Source organism: Eptesicus fuscus, chromosome 6 (genome assembly GCF_027574615.1).
Source record: "Eptesicus fuscus isolate TK198812 chromosome 6, DD_ASM_mEF_20220401, whole genome shotgun sequence".
Taxonomy (NCBI): Eukaryota; Metazoa; Chordata; class Mammalia; order Chiroptera; family Vespertilionidae; genus Eptesicus; species Eptesicus fuscus.
Window position 1 is genome coordinate 69,028,514 of NC_072478.1, and position 21,154 is coordinate 69,049,667.

The 21,154-nt window shown below is 42.0% G+C and overlaps 1 protein-coding gene across 1 annotated transcript in view; it reads right to left on the bottom strand.

The window, feature by feature from the left end:
- Positions 1–21,154, bottom strand: part of SPRY1 (sprouty RTK signaling antagonist 1) — a 292,900-nt gene that overhangs the window by 250,827 nt on the left and 20,919 nt on the right. The window contains exon 9 of the mRNA XM_008143312.3: positions 20,535–20,790. Within this exon, the coding sequence (XP_008141534.1) occupies positions 20,535–20,790 (256 nt within the window). The remainder of the gene's footprint in view (positions 1–20,534; positions 20,791–21,154) is intronic.

Sequence of the window (21,154 nt, forward strand, 5' to 3'; positions counted from 1 at the left end):
TGTTTTGTGCCCAACATTCTTTGTAGCTAAATGTGCAATAGCATAGAAAACTAACTACATAAAACTTCAGTAATAAGGTGCTGTGTTGTATTCAATATCACCTTGGTGGCCTGAAAAAATTTAAGCAGTTTCTAAAAAAATCTTCCATACATGGAAGTACTCAAAACACCACAAGAATCTTACTGTTCTTCATGTCCCAAGTAACTATATGGCAATACTTGTCAATATTTCTAATTTAGACCAGACACCTTACTTATACCAGTACTGAGATACTGAAAACTTAAACAAGAGAAGTGGTCTAATAATTTTCCAGCCATGCTTATGTCATGTAAGCACAAAGTTTGATAATAAAGGAGACCAATTATTTTCACTTGAAGAAGGGGTTTGGAAAGAGCAGAAAATATGTGCTTTTTAAAAGGATACACTAGAGCAGTGGTCGGCAAACTCATTTGTCAACAGAGCCAAATATCAACAGTACAACGATTGAAATTTCTTTTTGAGAGCCAAATTTTTTAAACTTAAACTTCTTCTAATGCCACTTCTTCAAAATAGACTCGCTCAGGCCGTGGTATTTTGTGGAAGAGCCACACTCAAGGAGCCAAAGAGCCGCATGTGGCTCACGAGCCGCAGTTTGCCAACCACGGCACTAGAGGCCCGGTGCACGAAATTCATGCACCGGTGTGTGTGTGTGTGTGTGTGTGTGTGTGTGTGTGTGTCCCTCAGCCCGGCCTGCAACGACGCAAGTGTTCAGAGGCCAGGCTCACGAATTTCAAACCGATTCATTTGCCAACTCAAAAACCATGGCTATAATCTCAACTGCTATCTAATTTTAATCCCCCTGAGTATTTACATATTTTATTCTCTCATTCCTCCCAAAACTAATCCTAGAGTTTTAAGAATCTGGGAACTTGGGCAAAGGAGAAAACAACCAAGAAATCTGAAATCTCAGTTCATTACCTCAACCAAAAACAACAGTGCCTTTTTGTTTGTATTGGCCCAACTCAAATGTTCAAATCATGTGAATCATAAAGCACAAAATGCAGGTGTCCTTACCTACTGTGTAAAGTTCAAAGTGTAATTAAGTGTGCTCTTTCTTGGTGGCAGTGTCATTTACTCTACACTTAAATGTTTGCGTTTCCTTAAGCCTCTCTCTTTGTCGTACAGGTATACACGGTTGCATCATACTCAGATTCGCCAGCTGGGACTGGGGAGTGTTTTTCCTACCGGTCCTCAGTGCTAGCTGTCAGATGCACTAATCATTGCTTCCTCGCTGCATCTACCGCAGTGGAATGCAAGCTCCTGGCAAGAACAGCGCCCAGAGAGCATTCCTGACAGATGCATGGTTTGCTTTAGCCAGGCACTTGGCTGGAAAGTTTCCTCTAACCACGAACATCCGCCTTCAATCCCCGAAGCTGGCAGGGCGCAGGCTGGCTGGGTCCCTGCTACAAGGGGAAAGGGTTTTACACTCACTCCACTAGGCTGTCCAACCTGAGGAACAATCTCTCAGCCAAACTCCTCCAACCCACGTGGACAGGCTGTCCAAAGCTCTTGGGTGCTTAGAGAACACTGAGGTTCCCTCTCTGCGAAAGGGAGCGTGGGCTTGCCCGGCTGGAAATCTGGGCACTAGAGGTAGACGGGGAGTCAGGGGAGCAGGGGCGCAGGAGGGAGCTAAACGCAGGAGGGAGCTAAACGCAGGAGGCAAAAGAAGTGCAGAAAGGAACAGAGTGCAGGAGAGAGTGGGGGTGCAGAAGAGAGTGGGGGTCTCGGGAGCCGGCAGGGACGCAGGTGAGAGCCAGACGCCGTAGGGAGCTTGGGGAAACAGGACGCCAGAATCAGCGGGTGCAAAAAGGGGTGCGCTTACAGGCACCGGCGGGCGCCCAGGAGACGCTGGCTGGGAGATCTGCAGCGGACTCCCCAGAGCCTCTGAACTGTGGGTGTGAGGAGGATGCAGAGAGTTGGGGCGGGGGGTAGGGGGAGACAGCTAAGGGTGTGCCTTTGCCCAGGTTGGCTGCAGAAGTCTGATGTGAGGCTCCAGAGGCTGGCTTGGGGGAGTAGGAGTGGGGTGGGGTGTGTATAGGGTGCCTGGGCTACAGGATCAGCACACTCAGAAACATGCTGAGGTCCCGGCAGCTGTTTCAGCAGCAGCAGCGGCTCCAGCAGAGGAGGCGGCGGCAGCAGCGGAGACAGCGCGTAGCTCCAGCGGGGAAGGTGCCTGGCGCCCATGCCTCCAGCTCCCCACCGCAGTTGCCCTGACCTGGCCGTGACATCCCTCCGCAGGCCCAGCCGCCCTAACCTCTGGGGTATTCCCTAAACGCGGCCCAACCCCGCCACACTCCCCACCCCTGGCCTCCACAGCTCGGCATGGGCGCAGGGCGCTTGCCCTGGGCACCTCTGAACCCTGCAACCTGTCATCAGCTGCACCTCTCCCCAACGGCACGGCCACCGCGGTGAGAATGCTGGTGCCCGCATCGCCTCCCGCCTCGCTGCTGCCCCCGGCCAGTGAGGGCCCCGCGCCACTGTCGCAGCAGTGGACAGCCAGCATGGGCCTGCTGATAGCGCTCATCGTGCTGCTCATCCGATTGACTCATCGCAATCTTCCTGGCCCAGCCGCCGCCATCTTTGTCGCATCAATTTGCATATTCCCTCCTTATTGGCTGTGGGTGCCCCATCTTTGTTGTGGAGTTATGGTCAATTTGCATATTTCCTCTTTATTGGATAGGATTATAAGCACATGTTTATAAAACAACAAAACCTCTGCACTTTAAAATACAAACTAAAAAATTTAAGAGCTGGGCAAAAACTCGAGGTCTATGAGGATAATAAGAAAACAGCAGTAGTTCACAGAGAAGACAGAAAAGGCAAAAGATGAAAAAGACTTGAGTGTTCAACAATTAAGAATAGTAAAGTACAAAGATTGATTCTATGACAAACACAGCACAACTTAATATATCCAAATAATAGGTAAACATATTCACGTAAAATACATGAAATATAACATGAAAATTTGTGGGATGCTACTAGAGCTGTACTTACAAGGACAGTAGCAGATACAATGCACATTATTAGGAAAGAAAAATGGATGAAAGTCTAGAACAGTGATGGTGAACCTATGACACGCGTGTCAGCACTGACACGCATAGCCATTTCTGATGACACACGGCCGCATGCCGAGGATGAAACATTTTCTGCTCCTGAGGATGAAACATTTGTGAAATAATGTTTTTTCCTCAAAGTGACACACTACCCGAGTTACGCTCAGTTTTTTGGCAAAGTTTGACAAACCAAGCTCAAAAGGTTGCCCATCACTGGTCTAGGAGGTACTCTTCTCAGCTAATATCAGGGACATCTAACAGTTTAGTGGGGATTAGTGACAGTTCAGAAAACCCTTGCAAAAATCATTTAGTATATTCCTTTATTTCACAAATGATGAGCGACTACAAGGTGTATCCAAGTTCAAGAAGTCAGACTTGAAAAATGAGTTGATATTAAACTGATAACATGGAACTTAAGGACAAAGAGGCAGCAGAGTATTCCAGGCAGAGAGAACAGCATAAACAAAGGCCTAGGGACAAGAATTAGCTTAACACTTGAGACTAGGAGGCCCTGTAGAACAAGACAAAACCCCTGTCCTTAACGAAGTCACTCTTAGAAATATGAAAGGACATGTTTTAAGAACATGTTTTAAATAAACCTAAATCCAACTTTATTAATTTGTTTGTAGATATATGAGACGATAAAGTATAGTAGACTGCCAGAAAGGAACAAAGAGCAATGTGGAAGTTACAGATATGCAAAAGCAGTGAGCCACAGGCCTTCAGATGTTAAATGAATATCAGAGCTTGCAATTTTAAAGATCCCTGGAGCCATCCTATAATTGCAACCAATCCTCCATGGTCCTATATCTTCTACTAGCTCAGGAAAACTGCCTCGTTGGTCATCAGTTATCTCATTTATTAAATGGAAAGATTAATATCTATATTCTCAATTATTTTTCAGCTTTAAAATCCTGTGATGCTAAGGATAAATTATTTGACATCGATCATTCCTCACAAGGACATATTAGAATCTATGCCAAGAAATTAAATATTTAAAAATATAATTATTTTTATAAAGCAGAAGTAAACAATTAACCAGAGAAGCAAATGGACACATGTACATGATTAAGGAATATAGCTTACAGCAAGCAATCTATGACATTTTCTTTCCTTGCTAAGTTTAAAGTTAGTTTTTAAAACGTAAACAAAAACAGAAGCAAACTTCACTGTTCTTAAAAATCTTTAAAACAAAAAACAGGTGTAACTAATTAAACAATAAATGTGTCATTTTATTTTCTTTTCATTATTTTATTTTCCAGTGCTCTCAAAGCTGAGAATAGAAAACAAGATGCAATGAAGAGAAGAAAGGGCAAAATGCCCCAGGCAAGCCTAATGTCAACACAGTCCTTCCAGTGCATGACGCATCCCCTCTCAAGCTCCATATCACCATTCAGATATAATCGTTTCAGGACAAAAGCAATTACTCTAAATTCATGCTCTTCAATATCATCTGCTCCAGATTCAATCAACGAACATCATGTAGCCACACACATATGGAATCCCACAATTTTACACTCAATGCTTGCTAAATTATGTTATGTTTGAAAGTGCCATTTAAGTTTATTAGAAACTAACAATGAACTTCAACTGACTCCAGAAATAATACTTTTTTAGAATTACGGCCTACCTACAGATACTTAATTATATCAAGAAGTAACAGGAAACACGGGCAGCTGGATCTCAGATTTGAATTGTAAAAGTTGAGCATAAAATTTCCTAATAATATACTCAAGAACATCAAGTCTGCAAGCAAGTATAATAAAATCTAAGGCTCCCTTTTTAAAGTATACTTTCCTCAAAATATCAGAACTCCAGGAAATTTCTGTTTTATCTGGAGTCTTTACTCTCCCTCAACTCTGTATGAAGTATAGACAAGGTGATAAGTATCACTAGATATGTCACTGGAAGAGTTCCATTTCTCACTGCTCCTTCACAGAAAAGAAACAAGTACAATACCCTCAAAGAGGGCACTAAAAGTGCTTGCTTTTTTCACATTAAAAGTCACTGGTGTAACCTCAAGCAATCACAGGAGCCAGGTCTGTTCTGAATCCCCAACACTTTCAAAAGTTGCTTTTAAACATAATGGCACGCTTGCTGGAAAGCACACTAGTCTCATGACATGAATCTTGGGCCAAGACATCCCAGACAGCTTGAGCTTGGATAGATGTGTAGTCTGTCCTCATCTGTGAAAAGGAATGTACTATATGATTTCTGAGGGTAGAAAGTTCAAAAACATCAGGATAAACTCACTTTACCAACTTCAACAAACTTTCCTAAAAATATAGCTTTTAGCTTCAAATTTTTAATATCAAATTATTTACTTACCTGTTTTACCAACATTAACATGCTGAGTTTTTTTTTTTTTTTTTTTTTTTTAAAGAATAGTTGATTATAGCACAACAAGAGGTCCGATGCACATAATTTGTGCAAGGGGCTTCGCCCTCGCAGCCCTGGCTTCGTCCAGAAGGATGTCCAGAAGGTTGTTCAGCTGTCCGGTATAATTAGCATATTACACTTTTATTATTATAGATTCTTATGCCAAGAAAGATTAAAGATCTACAGCTTGGTGGACCAGAGCATTGCCCAGATGAGAGGAACTAGGAAAATAATGAAGGAATATAGTCTGATTTTGAAAAGGAGGGCAGGCCAACTATGTTTATTCCTTTATATAAGAGGAAAAAAGAAAAACCTCTAAATAATAACACACCATTAAAACTGAAAAAGTAATTGACAATCACTATCAGTTTCCACAACTTTCAACATTCCTCAATTTATTGCCATCTAGCAGCGAGGCAAGGACTAGACTAGAACTACTCTCTGAAGGCAACCCACGATCTCCCAGTTGATGTCACTGTGGTCTCTAATACTGTGAATTCTGACTCCACTACTTATTTCCTAAGTGATCTTGAGCAAGTTCTTTAACTTCTCTGACTTAAGTTTCATCACCTATAACATGAAATCTTATAAGAGAGGCTGTAAGAAATGCATTATTACATGTTAGGAGCTTCCAACAGTGGCTGATACATTGCAAATACTCCATCAGTGGTAACTAATACTACATTATTTCTAATTACTTCCTCCCTGAAATCTCCCCCCATTTCACTTAAGTCACCCCTGTCTTAGTTATCTTCCCATCTCTCTAGTCACTCCTCAGTCTCCATACTAGATCTTTTCTAACAGCCCAGCCTTTGATGGTGGTGCCCCACCTTCTCTCATTGTAAACTCTCCCCTACCATTCACAAATACCCAACACACTGTACTATAATTACCTGTCACACCCAGCATTTCCCAGTGCCTCAAGGCCTCTAAGAGAAGAGATAGAGACTGTCTTATTATTCACTGAGGTAGCCCCAGCACCCAGTGCAGGGCCTGGCTCAAAAAATGAATGGATGGGCACCAGGGGGTAAACAAAGATGGCGGCATAGGTAAACACCTAAACTGCTGCCTTGCACAACAATTTCAAAATACAACTAAAAGACAAAAGGTCTATCACCCAGAACCACGGGAAAGCTAGCTGAGTGGAAGTTCTACAACTAGAAGGAAAGAGAAAAAGAGCATTGCGACATGCACAAGCGCTGAAAAGCTGAGGTACGGAGGCACGCGAATCAGGCTGGCAGCGGGCGACTGGATGCGCTGCTTTTTTCAACCTGAAGGGAGACAAGCTCCCGATTACTCTGAACTCCAGTTTCTGGGGAGACACTGGGGACCCAAACTCCTATGGGGAGAAGCTGGACTGTCTGCCATTGGGTCGGAAAGTGAGGGTGGCTTTCTTGCAGAGGTGTGCGCAGCAATCATTGTTTACTACGCTGGGGCGTGAGACGTGGGGACGGGGAAACTCAGAGACACAGAGACAGCTGACTGGCAGCCATCGCTGTTTGCCATTCCCTAGCCTAGTGACTCCCTGAGACCCCGCCCCGCACAATCTACAAACCCACCCAAGCTCCACGCAGGAGCTTTTGCATATAAATGGCCTGCCCTATCGCAGCTTAACCTAACAAACTGCAGCTCTGGTCAGACAGCTCCAAAACCTCCAAACCCCAAGCAAAGTGGAGAAAACTGTAGTTCTCGCTGTAGCTCCTGCTGGGTGGCCTCAGATAGTAGCTGACCTGCACTCCATTGGAGATACAGAAGCTAGTGTATCTAGTGGTCAGTGTGAGACGACACCAGATTTCAACTTCTCACATCCATAAATGACACATTCAAGAGGCAGACTCGGTGAGCACTAAAGCCCCACTGAAACAAGTCCTGCCCCATAAGCATGTCTCCAGCACAGCAGTTCTTCCATTATAGACACAGCAGGTCCTCACAGCCAATTGGCCTGGAAGTCAATTCCTCCCAGTGTACCAACAGCAATCAAGGCTTAACTACACCAAGACTTTGCACTCAGCCCACAAAGGGGTGCACCAAGAGTGTCCACCTCAAGTGATAGGGGAGGCTGAACCACTGGGCCCTATAGGTCACCTACCACAGAAAACCACTCCATCGACACAGGGAAGCAGCAAAATGCGGAGACAAATAAACATGTCATGAATGAAAGATATGGAGGAAAGCAAACTACTGGACATAGAATTCAAAACCATATTTATAAGGTTACTCAAGAATCTTCTAAAAACCACCGAGAAACTTGATGAGACCTCCGAGGAGCTTAGTGAGATCTTCAAGGACCTTAAAATGAGAATGCCAAAAAAATAGAAAAGGACCAGTCAGAAATTAAGCATACACTGTCTGAAATAAAGAATATATAGAAATTCAACTGTAGATCAAAGGACCCAAAGAATCAAACCAAAGATCTGAAATATGAGGAAACAAAAAACACCCAACCAGAAAAACAAAAAGAAAAAAGAATCCAAAAATATGAAGATAGTGTAAGGAGCCTCTGGGACAACTTTAAGCATACCAACATCCGAATTATTGGGGTACCAGAAGAAGAGAGAGAGCAAAATATTGAAAACCTATTAGAAGAAATAATGACCGAAAACTTTCCCTACCTGGTGACTTACAAGTCCAGGAAGCGCAGAGAACCCCAAACAAGAGGAATCCAAAGAGGACCACACCAAGACACATCATAATTAAAATGCCAAGGGCAAAAGACAAAGAGAGAATCTTGAAAGCAGCAAGAGAAAAACAGTTAGTTACCTACAAGGGAGTACCCATACAACTGTCAGCTGATTTCTCAACAGAAACTACGCAGGCCAGATGGGAGTGGCAAGAAATATTCAAAGTGATGAACAGCAAGAACCTACAACCAAGATTACTCTACCCAGCAAAGCTATCATTCAGAATTGAAGGTCAGATAAAAGAGCTTCACAGATAAGAAAAAGCTAAAGGAGTTCACCACCACCAAACCAGGATTATATGAAATGCTGAAGGGTATTCTTTAAGAAGAAGAAGAAAAAGGTAAAGATAAAAATTATGAACAACAAAATGCCAACAAATACATACCTACCAACAAGTGAATCTAAAAATCAAGTGAATAAAAAATCTGATGAACAGAATGGACTGAAGAATATAAGAGAATCAGGGACATAGAAAGGGAGTGGACTGACAATTTTCAGGGGGAAGGGGGTGTGAAGGGTGCGGGAAGAGTTTGGACAAAAATCTTACACCTATGGATGAAGACAGTGGCAAGGGGTAAGGGCATGGGGTGGGTTGGGGAATCAGGTGGAGGGGAGATATGGGGGGAAAAAAAGAGGAACACCTGTAATAATCTGAACAATAAAGATTTATTTAAAATAAAAATAAAATGAATGGATGACTGAACTCTATTCTCTCTAAGGGATTTCATTTACCATCTCATTACTGACAACTCCCAAACCCTTATCTCTAACCAAGACCTGCAATTCGAAGGCCTGCAGCTTAGACAATAGAAAGAATAGAGGGGTGGGGGAGGTGGGATAGAGAATAATGCAATAGTCTAGAAAAGAACAATGAGTAGTTAAAAAAAATTTTTTTTAATTTTTAAGAGCTCAAATTCTGAATAAATTTTGAAAATACAGCTGATAGGATTTGACAAAGGAAAAGAGGAATCAAGAATAACTCTTGGAAATAACTTTTATTTAGATACACTGATTTGTTTTTGATTTGTTTTAATTAGATAGAAAACCTTTCAAGTTTTATACTTTTCTAGTCTTGGCAAGACAACTCAAAAACTTTTCCACTAGCAAAGTAAATGGTACATAGCACTTAGAACTTAAACAGAATCAAACCTACCTTTTTTTTCTAAACAAACCACTCAGCACCAGTCATTTCAAATGAACAGCAAAAGTAATACTAAGTTACCCAATTCACTGACAAAAAAAATCCATCTCTTAAATAATATCCATGATATTTATGCAGTAGGAAAAATCCTAACTACACAAATATAATTATGACTATATTTCAGAATTATAAAACTGAGGGGAAAATTCATTGTTTTATAAGATACTACAGGCCCAGTGCACGGATTCATGCACCAGTGGGGTCCCTCAGTCTGGCCTGTGGAATCAGGCCATACTGGCTCTCTGACATCCCCTGAGTGATCCCGGATTGCAAGAAGGCGCGGGCCAGGCCAAGGGACCCCACCTGTGCACAAATCTGTGCACCAGGCCTCTAGTCTATAAGCCTAAGCGCAGGTCCCTCAGCCTGGCCTGTGGGGATCAGGCCAAAACCAGCTCTCCGACATGCCCCGAGGGGCACTGGGTTGCCAGAGGGCACAGGCCAAGCCGAGGGAACCCACTCCAGACCTCTAGTCTATAATAATAAAAGCAGAATATGCTAATTAGACCAAACAATCTTCCAGATGAAACTAGGGCTGCAAGGGAAGCCCAGGTCCTGTGTGCCAGAGGGAAGCCAGTGCCAGCAGCAGGGGGAAGGAAGGCCACCTCTTGCACAAATTTCATCCATCGGGCCTCTAGAATGCATATAAGATCTTTTGTTAACCTCTACTCACTTTCCCCCCTTCCCCCTCCCCTCTGAGATTCATCAATCTGTCCCATGTTTCTATGCCTGTGGTTTCCATTCCTGCATTGAGCGTCTGCCCCCTGGTGGTCATTGCACGTCATAGCTACCAGACAGTCAGTCGGCCAGCCAGTTGCTTAGGCTTTTATATATATAGATCATAGTATATAATTACTGGTTACTTATCCAGCTACAACAATGAATAAAGATATGCTCCCTTATAAAACACATTAATTAGAGTGGTAATCGTTCTACTTACATAAATTTAGTTTTGTTGCTCTATTGCAGACCTACAGTGGGCTCATGTGCGATAAGGGAAGCAGGGAAGGGGAGAGACTGTGACTCTGATTGATTCAGCAAGAAAATCTGTCAGGGAGGCACCCCCCCAAAAAAGCCACATCTATCTCTAGCCTACATATTCTTATTGATGGGCAAGATCTTCACTGATCCAGATTCAGTAAAAATCACTACTCTAGCAAGGCAAAGAATTCTGCCAGATTTCCCCAATGTCTCTTGTACCAAAATAACCACGAATACTTCATAAAATACCAGGAATGTTGCCAAAATTCAAATAAACTTCTACCTGAAAAATGTATGAATACACATAATATGAAACTTTTTTTTTAAGAGAAAAGGTCCTATTTACCACGGGCCTGAATGAATGACATCTGCTGCCAGACTTTTTTGGAAACCTCGTAAGAATTCTTAAAAATATGTTATCCCTATTTAGCAGGTAAGGAAACATAGTTCTAGGTTAAATGACGCCCTAGCCGGTTTGGCTCAGTGGATAGCATTGGCCTGTGGACTAAAGGGTCAAGGGCACTCTCCCCCTCCCTTCTGCCCTCTCTAAAAATCAATGAAAAGATATCCTTGAGTGAGGATTAACAACAACAAAAGAGGTTAAATGGCTTGCCCAAAGACTCTCAGCTAGCTAATAAAGGCAGCTAGCATGTGAACCTACACCATAAGCTTTCCACTAATCCCCACTATGTCCCTGGACTTTATTAAAAAATACTGAATTTTCACAGAATCAATATTTTAATTCTAACTTAGAAAACACCATTGGAAGAACTCCAAACATGGTGGAAAAGGTTAGAAAGAGAACCCTTGGTGGAAAATGTTAGAAAGAAAAACTTTCATAAGAGTTAAGTACTTTGTACATAGTAGATCCACCATAAATTCCCCTTAAAATAAGTGAGTAATGGGTGAGAGGGAGGACTAACAGCTATAAATATCTCAGAACTCTGGTATAAGACAGGTAAAAGTTTCCATCTCAAGAAATATCTACAGTCATTAGGTTTAGTATTATTACTAGACCTGTTTAAGTGTAATAATGATAAAATCATTGTTTAAATATGAGTTTTCATTCTTCCTGTTTGGTGATGCTGTCTTATAAAGGCCCAAGTACTTGGTATGAACATGATGAAATGATGTGTAATCAACAAGGATGCTAAAGATAAAATTCTTAGAGTAATGAAGCAAATACTTCCTTTCTCTGCAAACAAAATGTCTGAATCCACCTCTTGAAAAAACCAGCTCTATTTATACTCACTCTCCTGAAATGGCACAGGCAGCCTTAGAAGGACAAGTTTATAATAAATCCCTGTATTTGGACAACACTGTTGCTAAGCATCTTCAAACATTCAGCAGAGTTTATATAATTCATGTCTCTGCTACATAATTAACATTTCATGCTTTCCAAAAAAGTGTAGTATGCTTATCTAGGTTGATAATTTAAAACATTATAAATTTCAAGAGAATTAATAGAAGGCTATGTAACTAATTCATTAGAAATGCAGCCTAATCCCAGGAGGAACACAAACACAGACATTCAATGTCAGGATGTGTCAGAGTTGAGCTGGTAAACAGCTTGTGAGATAAAACATTTCAAAATTCAGCTGCTTTCTACTTTAAAAGGTGAGCTACAAAACATTAGGCTTTTGGACAAGTCATGACATACAAAACCATGCTCTAGTGCAGTGGTCGGCAAACTCATTAGTCGACAGAGCCAAATATCAACAGTACAACGATTGAAATTTCTTTTGAGAGCCGAAAACCGACTTCTGTGCATGGGCCACGAAGTTTCAATTGCACTGTACGTGCGCGCCTACACGTGGTATTTTGTGGAAGAGCCACACTCAAGGGGCCAAAGAGCCGCATGTGGCTCGTGAGCCGCAGTTTGCCGACCACTGCTCTAGTGCAAACGTTAGTTATAAAGGAAATATAACATTTGAAAATAAGTTTCACACCCAACTGTCAACATTACCATTCTATCTGCTCAGATAAGAGATCCAAATGTTGAAAGCAACACTACTTTAACATTTCCAACTTTCATATCATTATTGAGACCAAGGTAAAAGTTAGGGAAACTATTTAGTAACACTGAAAAGAAGAGAAAGTTGAGAGTAAGCACACTGCAAGAGGCAGTGTCACTCTTCCAGGCTGTGGTAGGAGGCTGTGAACCTTCCGTCCTCTGAAAAAGCTTGCACACAGGAACATATACCAACCACAGGGAGTCTGACCTTTTGTATTGGCATCCTGCAAACAACCTTTACATTACAAAAACAATCAGGAATATAGTTCACGTGGATTTTGTGAAACTTGGAATCACTTCACTGTATGTGATTACCAGGCATCTGTGCACCACATTTTTTGTTTAAAAGGGCAGAGGTTCCCTGATTAGAAGGCGGCCCAGAAGAAGGAAAACAGACAACCAAAACCCAAAAGCTCAAAGAGCACAGAGATCCACCAACCATAAGCAAGCAAATGTTCCAGGGAAAACCTACATCTCTGTTTATTTGTATTATTAATTCTTAACTGTTTCCTTAATTGTGGTTTTTCTATTTTTCAGAATTGTCTTATTTAAGTTTTATTCAAAACCATTATACATACTTGAAGGACAAACATGGACGCTCATTTTTCCTAGAGCGGGAGTTAAATGATATAGTCTGGAATAGTACATTACTGCCATGTAAAAACTCCGGGAAGAAATTAAAAACTATCAGAGGTAGTCAGAGAATTACATTCCCTAAATTTCATCCAGCTATTTAAATCAGTTATGGAGAATCTTCAAAACTCATAGAGCTGTTTGGCCTAGATCAGTGTGGTTCTCAGAGTGGAATCCTCAGACCAGCAGCATTAATACCACCTACAGCTCATTAATACCACCTATAGCTTGATAGAAATGCAAAACTCCTGACCCCCACCAGAATCTAATGAACCAGTAGGAGGGGACCCAGAATTGTATTTTTAACAAGCTCACACAGGTTTAAACTGGAGCACCATAGGCCTAAATGAGGAATTCAAACCGCTCACAGGCAAATGCAGAAATGGCTGCTTCACAATCACTTGGGAAACAATGTAAATACTATTTCCAGTTCCCCACCTCCCTTAATCAAGCATGGGGATGGGGCTTACGTGTGTGTAGCTTCCCAGGTGAACGTGATGCATAATGAGGTTTAAGAACCAATGTCCTTGGCTCTTGAAGTGTGGTCCCCCGAACACCACCACCAGCAGCAGCAGCTGGGAACTTGTTAGATGTTCGCAGGCAAGCAACCCAGACCTACTGAATCAGAAACTCAGGAAGTGGGGCACACTGGCCATCTATTTACTAAGTTCTCCAGGTGATTCTGACACATGATAACGTCTGAGAACCTCTGCTCCAAGTGATCTGTCCTGAATTGGAAACATGTGAAAGGAACTATAATCCTGTGGAGAGGAATAAATATCCTCACAGATCTGGAGGTCAAGGTGCCATACTTCCCAGATATGCCAGTGGGCATTCTCAAGCTGTCCATTTAAGCACAGCATGATTTTGAGCAATGAAAATGCCTCCTGAAAAGCACTGGGTTAAAGCAGCTGAGAAATCTTATCCATGGAAATCAATAAGGACTAGAAATGCTCAAGTGAACAGCAGCAGTTATCAAAGGTGGCACAGAGCAAGTCCACCTTGTTTATGGCTCCTATAAACAGTAACCACAGTTTCCTCAGCACAGAGCAAAGATTTCTGAAGGCAGCAGAGGAGAGAAGGAGATGAAGCTCACCAGAGGGCTAAAACCAAAACTCAACTCTAAGGTTAATAAACATTTTACCAAGGGGAGTAGGATGGTAATCAAGTCTCCCAGTTTCACATCCACTTCAGATCAAATACTTCTTGGGCACCTATTATGTACCAGAAATCATGAATATTGCTCCCAAATATCAAGATGTCACCAGAACGCTTTTTTAATAAAACAATGAGTCTAACTTTGTGTGCAACTCAAAGGTCAATTCAATGATTGTGACTACTTCAACTTGTCCAAGGAAACCTATGTTAAAAAGCGGGGAGAGAATGAAGGGTACCAATTCAAACTTCCCTAGGTAGTCATTTTAAAACACTGAGAGCCATCTAATCATCCCCTAACTCCTCTAAATTTAGGCAGGATACAACATGAAATGTTCAATTCCTTTTATTTATAACTAGGATAGTGGTTCAAATTTACCATATAGCTGAGTTTTTTTCTTGCTATGCCTACAAAGCACACATCATAATTTATGGGGATGCCCTGTATGTTCAGGAAGTGGGATATACTTATACCTGTTATACAGCAGTTGAACATAATTCTACTAAGCATTTCTAATGCTTCTAGAATTTGAGTTGTTTTATCTTGCCTTCTGGACTACACTATTAACCAATTTTATAATTTACTCAAGTCCTTAATAAAAAAATATAAAATTGTTTCAATGAGAAATTGCAGTTAACGTCACCATTAGTCTGCTTTGTCACATTATTTCTAAGAACACTGTGGAAGAAAGCCCTGGATAAAGCTCCGAAGTTCAAGTCATTCAGACAAACAGTACAAAAAAGAAGACAATGAGGGACAGAAAGGCCCACTGTAGCAAAGTGACCAATGAGGCCAGGCCAAGTTAGTGAGTCACTTGAGTATTCTTTGTTGTTTTCCCCTCTCCTTTTTCTAATTCTTCCTGTCCTTCTCCGTGACCCCTCTATTTCTTTCTTGTTCTCCCTTATATCCAGGGAATGTCATATTTACAATTGCATTTAGATAATGTGTACCACAACACCCTCAATTTATAAATGAAGAAAACTAAGGCTCAGAAAAGGCAAAGAATTTTCCCAAGATCACAAGCCTGATTTCAAAGGCAGTCTGTCCAACTCTCAAAATCCATTTTCTACTATACCTCCCTGACTCTCTAGAAAATCCCTTGCAAAAATATTCTAGCACAATGCTCTTAAGTTGTATTCTGTAATATAGTGAGAAAGCACCACACAACACAACATAACGCCAGCAATAATTTAAGACAATATGCACAAAACCACATATTTTTCCTACTGGACTCTTTAATTATAATACTCATCTTTTTAAAAATTACCTTATCATAACCTGATTAATTGCTAAATTAGGGGAAAATAAAAGACCAATTTAATACCTGATCATTTGAAATTATAAGCCCCATTAACAGTAGCTAATTATTTATTTACTGCTTATATATAACAAGTACAACTTTTTATCTAATCTATCTATCTATCTATCTATCTATCTATCTATCTATCTTTAGGTTAGAGGCCTCTCTCCTCCACATCTCTGATCCTTTCACACCTTTTCAATTAAATATAAGATTGTAAGGACTAGAATGTCTCAAATTTTCTTGCCATTTCCCTAAAGTTCTTGGGGTGGTAAAGTGCCCATGAAAGTAGATAGTCCTATTGACATCTGGTATGTGACTTACATTTTCACTTCTCTCTTGAAAGTCTCAGGATACAACTTAATTTCTGGACTATACTTACCTGTGAAAAAATATGGATATTTTCTGCTGTATATAAATTGATCCTTCCCTTAGTTTCATATATAAAGTAAATTTAAAAGCCTTATACCACTCTAACAAAAGTCTGTTTTATGACTTAATTACAAGCATGGGTTTAAAGTAAGATGAACTAGAGTTTAAACCCCAGCTCTACCACATACCAGCTGAGACCTCTTGAGTACATGATACTCAGATCATAGGGCTGGTGTAAGAATTGGAGGAAAGGGTGTTGTTTTCTCTTCCACACCTTCTCATGCCCTCATTCTGCCTGTAGAACTCTTTTACTTTTTCTTTAAGCTTCTTTTCAGATGTCACTTTTGCTATATAACCACAGCATTTTCTTTCCCCAAAGGGAAGTCACTACCTTTCCCATAGTTTTTTGAGTATGTACCTCACTGTGTGTTTACAAATCTCTTCGCTTCATCAGACTGTTTATGTACCCCAGAGCTGCCTAGAGTGTGTACATAAGAAAATCAGAAACTATTTGATAAAGGATGTTGAAGAACGAATCCTTGCCTAGATGGGCAAGTCCAAAGCAAAGCCTATGTAAATACTACAGGTTCAGTTCCAGACCAACCCAATAAAGCCAGTATCTCAATAAAGTGAGTGGCAATCCCTTTTGCTGGTGAAGAGGCTTGCCTTCAATTTGTAAAAAACACATCTGTGAAGTGCAAAAAAGCAAAGCACAACAAAATGAGATATGCCTTTAACCCAGACACTTCATTATTACCTAATGGAATGAAGGAAACGAAGTTATCCACTGATACATCTCCTTCTTGGTCACTAGATAATTCAGTTCCATGGTCAAACCCACCATTTCTTATAAAGCACAAGAAACTAGGCAGAAAGGGCTTTGTCCTAGACCAGAATGTACCAGAAGAATGTTTACATTTGCCTTGTGTCTACATAACCTGTAGTCTCCCCCTATTGTAAGTCCTTTTCATGGAAATCATAATGATCAAATAGAATAAAATAAAACTGATTTTCTCCACCAAAAGTAAGATATTGAAAAACTCCTAAGTATATCTTCCAAGTTTTCCTTTTCCACTAATTTTTCCTTCTCCAAGCTCTTTTCATACATGCAATCTGGCCAGATCAGAAGGACCAATGCACTAATGGAAGGGTCTTCAAAGCCAACTAAATTAGATTAGCTATGAATCAATGACTTAGAGGTAAAAGTAACCATATTTCTGTACTAAACCTCTAAAATAATTAAAATTCCAACTCAAAAATTCAATTTTTTCCATTACCTCAAGGGTTAAACTTTTTATTATTATTATTTTTAAGCCTCACCAAGAATATGTTTCTTTTTTGTTTTTTTTTTAATATATTTTATTGATTTTTTTTACAGGGAGGAAGGGAAAGGGATAGAGAATTAGAAACATCAATCAGCTGCCTCCTGCACACTCCCTACTGGGTATGTGCCTGCAACCAAGGTACATGCCCTTGACCAGAATCGAACCTGGGACCCTTGAGTCCGCAGGCCAATGCTCTATCCACTGAGCCAAACCGGTTAGGGCCAAGGATATGTTTCTTAACTGATTTTAGAGAGAGAGAGGGAGAGAAACAGAGAGAGAGAGAGATAGAGATAGATAGAGAGATGTGAGAGAGAAACATCAATCGATTGCCTCCTGAATTTGGACTGAACTGGCAACCTAGGTATGTGCCCAGACTGGGGATTGAATCTGCAACATTTTGGTGTATGGGATGATGCTTCAGACAACTGAGCCAACTAGCAAGGGCAAGAGTTAAACTTTTTTAAAATATTGCATAGCTCACAAACTATAAGAAAAGAATCAACAACTGAAAAAAATTTCTCCAAAATATGGAAGGACTTAGAAACAAATGCCCATATCAGAAAAAGAAATAAATGTAAGAATATAAGATTACCGGCAAACCAGAGATGTTTTGAGATATGTACCCAGTCTTTAAAGATTACCAAAAAATAAACACCTGCTTTCAGGAGGAAAAAGAAAAGACCAACAGATATCTAATCTAATAATAGACAAATATGCAAATTGACCGCACCTTCGCTACACCTAAGCCACGCCCACCAGCAAAGCCACGCCCACCAACCAATCAGGATGAGTATGCAAATTGCCCCAACAAAGATGGCGGCTAATTTGCATATCAAGACCCGTCCAAAGAAGCCAACAGCTGCAGAAGGGAGTAAAGCTTGGGGGAAGGGCGGGGCGGAGGCGGGGCCAGGGGGGAGGAGAAGGGCGGGACGGAGGCAGGGCCGGGGGAGGAGAAGGGCGGGGCGGAGGCGGGGCCGGGGGGAGGAGAAGGGCGGGGCGGAGGCGGGGCCGGGGGTAGGAGAAGGGCGGGGCGGAGGCGGGGCCGGGGGGAGGAGAAGGGCTGGGCGGAGGCGGGGCCGGGGGGAGGAGAAGGGTGGGGTGGAGGCGGGGCCGGGGGCGAAGGGAAACGCGGGCGGGCTGGAGGAGAAGGCGAGGCGGGTGATCAAGGTGGAGCAGAGGCGGGGCCGGGGGCGAAGGGAAACGCGGGCGGGCCGGAGGAGAAGGTGAGGCGGGTGAACAAGGGAGGAACGGAGGCGGGGTAGAGTGCAGCAGGAAATCCTATTGCAGGAATTTTTCCTGCAATGGGAAAGCTAGTATTTCAATAAATTCTTATTTGCCAGATCAAATATTTCAATAGCTTATAAAAAACTGCCCCAATTGGAATACCTTTTATTGGTTGAAATTACTCTGAAAAATTGCCCAAATATGAAAAGGTGTTAAGGGTTTCCAAAGTAACTATAGTTATGCCACAGTGAAGTTCTTAAAGTCAAAGAGCCAACTGAATAATACAGTAGGTCCTTGGGTTACTACGGAGATCCGTTTCTACTGCGCAACGTAACGCGATTTTCACCATAAGTAGGAACCCACCTACATAAGCATCTACATCACTCACATGGAGCACATACACAGCAGTAATGAAGTGAAACAGTAAAAAAATTTTAAAAGAACAATAACAATTCCTGACCTTTACTTGTGGTAAATAAGTAATAAAAAACATAAAGCACGTATGTACATACGTCAGAATGATGGAACTTTTTTTTTATAAATAAATGGGAGATGGTGATGTAACCATGAAACGACGTATAACCCGAGGACTGCCTGGAATGGCCCTTAATTTTTCAGACTTAAATATTACTTTAAATATCACTACCACATACTCTGAGGCATAGAATTCTCTAGTTTCACTAAGTACTTTTAAAGCAATTCAACAAATACAAAGCTGATCCTTTGTATTTTGATTTTTGCAGGTACCCTAATTTCCATAGCATAATGTTAATAAATACTGTCATCATTAACACTACCATTAATGCATCCGGTTACACATGTGTCTGTGTGTGTGTGTGTGTGTGTGTGTGTGTGTACACACTTAAGAAAAGTTTGAAAGCATATCCTATCTAATAGAAGAGTAATATGCAAAGTGACCATCACTCCAACACACAAGATGGCTGCCCCCATGCAGTCAAAGATGGCCATCCCCATGTGGACACAAGATGGCCACCATAAGATGGCCGGCAGGAGAGGGCAGTTGTGGGCAATAAGGCCAGCAGGGAGGGCAGTTGGGAGGAACCAGGCCTGCAAGGGAGGACAGTTGGGGGCAATCAGGCCGGCAGGGGAGGGCAGTTGGGGGGAACCAGGCATGCAGGGAAGGGTAGTTGGGGGGGACCAGGCTTGCAGGGGAGGGCAGTTGGGGGGGACCAGGCCTGTAGGGGAGAGCATTTGAGGGGGGGGGGCGGGGAATAGGCTGGCAGGGGAGGGCAGTTAGGGGCAACCAGGCCTGCAGGGGAAAGTTGGGGGCGACCAGGCCTGCAGGGGAGGGCAATTAGGGGCGACCAGGCTGGCATGGGAGGGCAGTTAGGGGTGACCAGGCCAGCAGGGAATGGCAGTTAGGGGCAATCGGGCTGGCAGGGGAGCAGTTTGACGTCAATCAGGCTGGCAGGGGAGCGGTTAGGGGATGATCAGGCTGGCAGGGGAGTGGTTAGGGGATGATCAGGCTGGAAGTCAGAAGCAGTTAGTGGCAATCAGGCCAGTAGGCAGGCAAGCGGTTGGGAGTTAGCAGTCCTGAGGATTAGGCCTAAACGGGCAGTCGGACATCCCTTGAGGAGTCCCAGATTGGAGAGGGTGCAGGCTGGGCTGAGGGACACACACACACCCCCCCCCCCCCCGTGCACGAATTTTGTGCACCGGGCCTCTAGTATACTATAATAGTGGTTATTTTTAGGAGGTACAATTAAGGGTGATTTTTCTTTACTTTTTACTAGAGGCCCAGTGCATGAAATCCATGCATGGGTTGGGTCTCTAATCCATGCACGGCCAGCGATCAGGGCCAATCAGGTTCCCTGCCTTCCTGCCTCCTTGCCTCCTCCTTCCCTCACTCCCTTAGTACCCTGCCACCACTGCTGGTCGCCTGCCATGTTCCGTGCCACCCACTGGTTGTCAGCACACTTCATAGCAAGCGATCAAACTCCCTTTTTCCTGGTCAAACTCCTGAGGGGATACTTTGCATATTAGCCTTTTATACAGATAGTTTCCTGAATTATCTAGATATTTTTCAATAAATATATGTTTTGTGATTAGGAAAAAACCTATTTTCATTAAGAAATGAGATATAAATGATCAGTATACAAATAAACCAGAGTTATTAAATCCAACAACACAAACTAACCATATAGCAAATCAATCTCACCTGATTCATTACACAAGGCTTTCAAGTCTGCTCCAACGTATCCATGAGCACTGTTTGCCAACTGTAGCAGCTCGGTTTCAGTGAGTACATGCGGTACCTTTCGAAGCAGTTTCCGAAGGATATCTAGCCGGTCCTGAGCATTAGGAACTCCAATTTCAATCTCTTTATCAAATCGTCCAGGTCGGCGGAGTGCAGCATCCAAAGCATGAGGACGATTTGTGGCCCCAATAACTAATACCTGTCCTTCACTTCCTTCCTAATAAAATAAAATAAGAACAAACTAATTATTCTTCTACAAGTAAAATACACACTCACACATTATATAGGCAAAGATGGTTGGATCCAACTGTCCAGGCTGCTAAATACGATCCCTTACACTTTTATTATTCATCCTACATTTTCCAAAGCTTAGCCTAAATGATCCCTCACCTAGTTTTCCAATACTTACCATTCATCTATCACAAGTATGTCTCTCCCACATCTAGCATCTTACCCACACTGTTCCTATGAATAATAACATATAAAACACCCTATCATATAGTTATTTTAATTTAAATATTTTAATTGCCCTTTTCCCCTACTTGTAAGCAAAGATTATGGCCTACAGATTATTCAAATAG